This window comes from Oryzias melastigma, linkage group LG10 (assembly GCF_002922805.2).
Source record: "Oryzias melastigma strain HK-1 linkage group LG10, ASM292280v2, whole genome shotgun sequence".
Taxonomy (NCBI): Eukaryota; Metazoa; Chordata; class Actinopteri; order Beloniformes; family Adrianichthyidae; genus Oryzias; species Oryzias melastigma.
The window spans coordinates 15,526,129-15,531,705 of record NC_050521.1 but is presented as its reverse complement, the minus strand read 5'-3'; the positions used below and the strand labels follow the sequence as shown (position 1 = coordinate 15,531,705).

General features: G+C 43.1%; 1 protein-coding gene across 1 annotated transcript in view; it reads right to left on the bottom strand.

Moving 5' to 3' along the window:
• Positions 1-4,433, bottom strand: part of rnf214 (ring finger protein 214) — a gene marked incomplete in the record, with an annotated part of 5,322 nt that extends 889 nt beyond the window's left edge. Inside the window, 6 exon segments of the mRNA XM_024282842.2 lie at positions 1-36; positions 357-566; positions 643-871; positions 1,008-1,141; positions 1,213-1,436; positions 3,545-4,433. Coding sequence (XP_024138610.1) covers positions 1-36; positions 357-566; positions 643-871; positions 1,008-1,141; positions 1,213-1,436; positions 3,545-3,695 — 984 coding nt within the window.
• Positions 4,434-5,577: the final 1,144 nt, after the last annotated feature.

Sequence of the window (5,577 nt, the reverse complement as noted above, 5' to 3'; positions counted from 1 at the left end):
CAGTTTCTGGACGATCTGGTGGAAGCGGAGTTCAGCCTGTAGGAGGACAGACACATCACAGCGTCAGCTCTGAGCCGGACCAACACCGGGGCAAGCACCTGGACCGGGACCAGAACCAGGACCAGCACTGGGGCCGCAACCGGGACCAGGACAAGAACCTGGACTAGCACTGGGGCCGCAACCGGGACCAGAACTGGGACCAGCACCAGGACTGAGGCCCCAACTGGGACCTGGACTGGGACCTGGACTGGGACCTGGACAAGCACCGAGACCAGCACCGGGGCCGCAACTGGGACCAGAATCAGGACCGGGGCCCCAACTGGGACCAGGACCAAGACCGGGACCAGCAGTCTTACCATAGGGACCTGAGGCAGGCTGGGCATGTCGATCCTGGGGAGGGACTCCAGCTCCCGCCCCTGCTGCAGCTGCTGCAGAAGCTCCTGGAACCGGCTCTGCAGGTCCGCCTTGTTCTTCTGGACCAGAACTTCCTTCTTCTCCCACCGGACCAGCTCCTGAGGGAACTTCTCAGGGAACTCCGCCCGCAGGATGTTCAGGTACTGCTTGACCTAGGACAGGTGAGGGGAGAGTGCGGCTGAGCTCATGGAGACCCGGCAGGGGTTACCCGAGGGCCGGTGTCTGCACCTCCTCCAGCCACTCCTCGATGCGGGTCAGCGCCACGTCTCTCTGCTTCTCCACGGCGGACATCTCCTCCTTTAGCGCCTGCAGCTGGGCCTCCTCCGCCTCCTTCCTCACGCGGTCCATCTCCTTCCTCAGCTCCTCCAACTCCTCCTGCCACCTCCTCTGCTCCTCCGTCTGCTCATCTGCGAGCGCCGTCAGCTTCCTGTCACTCTCCTGCAGTTCCTTTGCTGACCTGCAGGGCAGAGAATCAGGAGAGCGAATGCTCTTGCTGTCACCAAACCTGATCATCTCTTTGTGAGGCGGAACAGGAACAGAAATGTTTGAAGAAGCTCCGTGTTTCTCCTGGGGATTCACGGATCCACTCTCACCTGTTCCTCTCCTCCTCGGCTCTGGTCTTCTCCGACATCATTTCCTGTTTCTTGGATAAGAAGCTCTTCCTGGTGGCCTTGGGGTTGTTCAGCTGCAGCTTCACCCTCAGAGAGTCCAGTTTTTCCAGAAGAGCCTGAGAACAGCAGCTCAGGTTCACCCACACAGACTCGTTCAGGGGGGGTCCTGCAGGTGGGGCGGGCTCACCTGGTGCTGCTGGGTGGCCTCCTCCATCTTCCTCTGCAGATGCTGTCTGTGCTGTTCCTCTGCCTCCTCTTCCTCGGCCTGCTTCTTCATCAGCTGGTCGTACTGATCAGCCAGCTGAGAGCTGCGCTCAAACACGGCCCCCACCTGGCTCTCCCAGTCCGGATCCGTGCCGACGCCAAACTCCGACACCAGGAGCTCCGTCTGCACGGCCTTCTGCTTCAGCTCTGGAGAGGGGCAGGGTGGTATTATTGAACTGTTGTGGATGATGGTAAAAGTTTCTCTAGTTAAAATGTCTGTGATGACGATGAACACGAGACACCGTTTGGGAAAATCGTCTTTTCTGGTTTTAACTAAAGAATTCACTCATTTAATAAGAAGAAAGTCTATAAAAGTGATGACAGCTGAAGCCAGGTCAAGTTTTAGAGTAAAACTCTGTTTTTTTAAGAGTATTCTAACCATTGACTGTATAAGAGAACTAGTGCTGCCACAAACGATTAATTTAATAGTCGACTAATTACCGATTATTTTTTCTGATTAGTCGACTAATTGGGTCATATGCAAACTGGATGCAAAGCACACATCTTAACTACATCCTTAAACGCTGAAGTTGATAATTGAAATGCTGAAGCGGATAGCTGATACTCAGCGGATAGCAAACAAAAATATTAGCTAAAGGCTGGATTAGCCTAAAAAAAAGCCCAAGTTAGCCAAAACAGCTAGCACGTGGCTGAAATATTAGCTAAACTTAAAAAAAGCCTAAAGAACAAAAAAGGCTAAATTAGCCAAAACAGTTAGCATGTAGCTGAAATACTAGCTAAACTCCAAATATCCTAAAATGCCTGAATAAATTCTAAAATAGTCCAAAAAGCTGGCATAATGCTAACTCAATGCTAACTTTCAACTACAAATCATAACTTTCAACTATAAAACACTCCAACTCCATATAATATAAAGTAACAACTAATCGACTATTAAATACATAATCAACTAATTTAATATTTGATCATGGCAGCCCTAAAGAGAACTGGACTCGTCATTTTTTCTGTAGTTCAAGTTATTAACTAACCAATCAGATGCCTCAATAAAAGTAGGTGGTATCATGTCCAACGCTTGAAGTGGTAGGGGTGTGGCCTTCCATCAATCTCACTCCTGATTGGTGAGAGCGGTTGCCATAGAAACAGAGTCAGACTTACTCTGACCAATCACTGCTTACTGACGTCGTCTCTCCAACATGGCAACTGAATTGACTTTATTTGGTTGGAACTGGAATAAACCATTTTCTATGGGTGACATCACACTCACTCTGTACAGTTCTCGTATACGGTCAAATGAGCATTTGAGGCTAAAACTTGAATTTTTACTGAACTATTTTATGGAAGTTAAGCTAAAAACCTTCAAATAAAGGCACATCTAAACTTTTTTACTTTGCTTTGTGATGTTTCATTTGTAGAATTGCTGTTTATAGTTCTGAAGATAACATTGGCGGTGACTGAATCCTGTAGAGCTCAGGTTTAAACCTTAACGAGTGAGAAAGTCAAACCACAGCACTTTCATTTCAGTGGAAACAAAACAGCATAACCACCTGTAATAATCTTTATTTATATAAAGATTTACACTCTTACCCGTCAAATTAAGAGTCCTGAACCTTAAGGCTACCTTCTAAGACAGAAGCTGACTTCAGGTTTATGATCTGGACCCTGCAGGACTTAGTGGAACCTGGTCTCTCCAGCAAATACACTCATGTGAGCTGCTTTGTTTGTGTGTGATTTAGATGACTATGTTTTGTGTTCAGTTCATTTAACACATCAAATAACTGAGTTACATTAATGAATATATTTTTGTTTTTCATAAACTTTATCATTTTTTAAAAAATTGAGCAAAATATCCCCCATAGGAAATTAATGAAAATCTTTAAATGAATAATAACAAAAAATAAGTAGATTAGCAAGAAGCCTTTAAACGTATTTATGAGCTATTTTAAAACTTCAGATACAATTAAGCTCTTTCATTCTGTTTGAAACTTTTCTCTTAGATCTTGATTTGACTTGATTTTTTTGTTTTGGTTTAATATAAAACAAATGTTTTGAGTTCATGTTTAATCCGTTTCAGCAGCATGATGCCAGTTCAAATTCTATTTAACAATATTCCTTTGTTTTGAACACCTCTATATCGTCTGGCCTTTATTCTTATTGGTTGAAGTTCTTTGACCGGAAGTGTTTATCTGTCTTCAATCACTACAAACTTTCAACTACATGTGAAGTTTTCTAACAGCTTAAAATCCACGAGTTTGGACATTTGTTAGTCTGGACCGGATCGTGAAAACCGGTTTTACCTCCAATCGTCAGTCTGGATAACTCCCGGTCCAGATCCACATCCAGATTCAGGTCCCGATTAGAGTCCAAACTAAGGTCCTGCTCTGCTTTCGATTCAAGAGTCCGAAGTTGGACCTGAATCTCTCCTTCTGTGGCCTCGTTCGCCTCCATCCTCACAGAACTCCAGAACCGGATCTCCTCGCGCCCTGATGGAACTCAACACAAGCTGTGACCACAAACGATCCGTCTGTGATCGACAGAGATCTTCTGGAGATGCCGCAGGACTGTTCTGCCTTCAAGTTTTCTGTTTTCTACCGCCGAACATCAAAAGTTCAGCGACACAAGAGCCGCAGAACTTCCTGTTTCATTTCTGAGGTTTTGCTGCAGTTTGCTTGTACACCGGCCGCACTACCGCCACCTATCGGCTGGAGGTCATATCTGAGCTTTGCTGTTCATTCATAAATTCAAGTAAAAAAGATGCATTTAACAATGAGGTTAATATCACTAGAAATGACTCGCAGGCTTTTTACTGTTGTCCAAGATACGTAAAGAGTGACGCCATATTGGAATGGTATAAAAACAAGGAGACATGGTTTAGCAGACAGTAATATGACCATAAAATGATTAATTTTGGTCCAATTTAAAAAGAAAAAAAAACTCCTGATGGCCCCGCAGACGGTAGAAAGGACTCGGTGAACACTTTATCCACGGCCCCGGAGCGGCTAGGTCTGGGTGGAACCCGCTTTAAAGAAAACATGGAAATACTGTGAAGTCTAAAGCTGTCATCGACTTTAATAGACTACAAGATCAGTCTAAACGTTCAATATTGAGAGTAAACTCACTCAGATCTTGTTCAGATGTTTTCTAGAAGTTCTCCTTTATCAGCTGACAGCAATCATTTACTAGTGAAGAGTCACATTCTAGTTTCTCGAGATCTGTTCGTACAATTGTGACAGCAGTAAACAGACATCTGGACCATTCCAATATGGCGTCCAATTTAGCGTACGCAACAAGCTAGCATGTCATCTCTAGTTAAATAACTCATTGCCATTTAACACCAGAAAATGATGCTTAAAGAACTTGGTTTTCCTATTTGTTGGTTTACCGCCCAGAGAAGGAATTGCTTATGATGAGCAGAAGAATTAACTCAAATACTGACATTTTAAACATTAAATCTACATTGACAACAACTTGTGGGATTAAAAAAACTAAATTAAGTAACATTTCCAAATACAATTTTTTTTAGGAATAACATTCCTATTTGTAGCAAAAAGACATGTACTGATATGTTGAATAAATTGTATTAACAAAAAAACAAACAGCCTAGAGTAGCCTAGTAAAACTAATACTCATTGCAAATGTATTCAAGGAAAAAAGGATGATGAATTAAAACTCCTAATTTCTAATGTAAATAAATGCAGATTTACAACAGATGTTTGGACTCTGTTAGTTTTTTTAAATGCAAAGATCAAATCATGCTCTTTGAAGATTCTGAGAGAAAGTCCTATATATTTGTTAAATTAACTGTAGTTTTACCAGAATCAGATAGAAGCTCTAACAGTACTGATTAGTGCTGCCACAAACGGTTATTTTAATAGTCGACTAATCAACAATTTTTTTTTTGATTAGTTGATTAATCGAGTCATGTGCAAACTGGATGTAAAACACACATCTTAACCATCATTTGCTTTAAACTAGCTAAAAACTAGATATGTGTCATTACCCACGATAATGCTAGTGTGAATGTTGTAAGCGGAATTTGGCTACTGAAGATGCCAGTGCTGATAGCTGAAAATGCTGAAAGTGATACGTGAAAATACTGAAGCCGAAAGCTTGCTTAACTCTTCCGCTCTCCTTGGCTTGTTTACATTACAAGTGGGGTCATCTGGACCTCACAAGACAGTGCACTGAACTTGTTTTTAACTGATGGTCGATCTTTACTGGTGTTCAATGACAGACATGAAGTCTTGTCCACCTTTGTCATGGAAGGGCTGAAACCTCAATGTAAGGGTGGGGTCATCTGCACCCCATAAGAGAGCATGAGGGTTTAGTA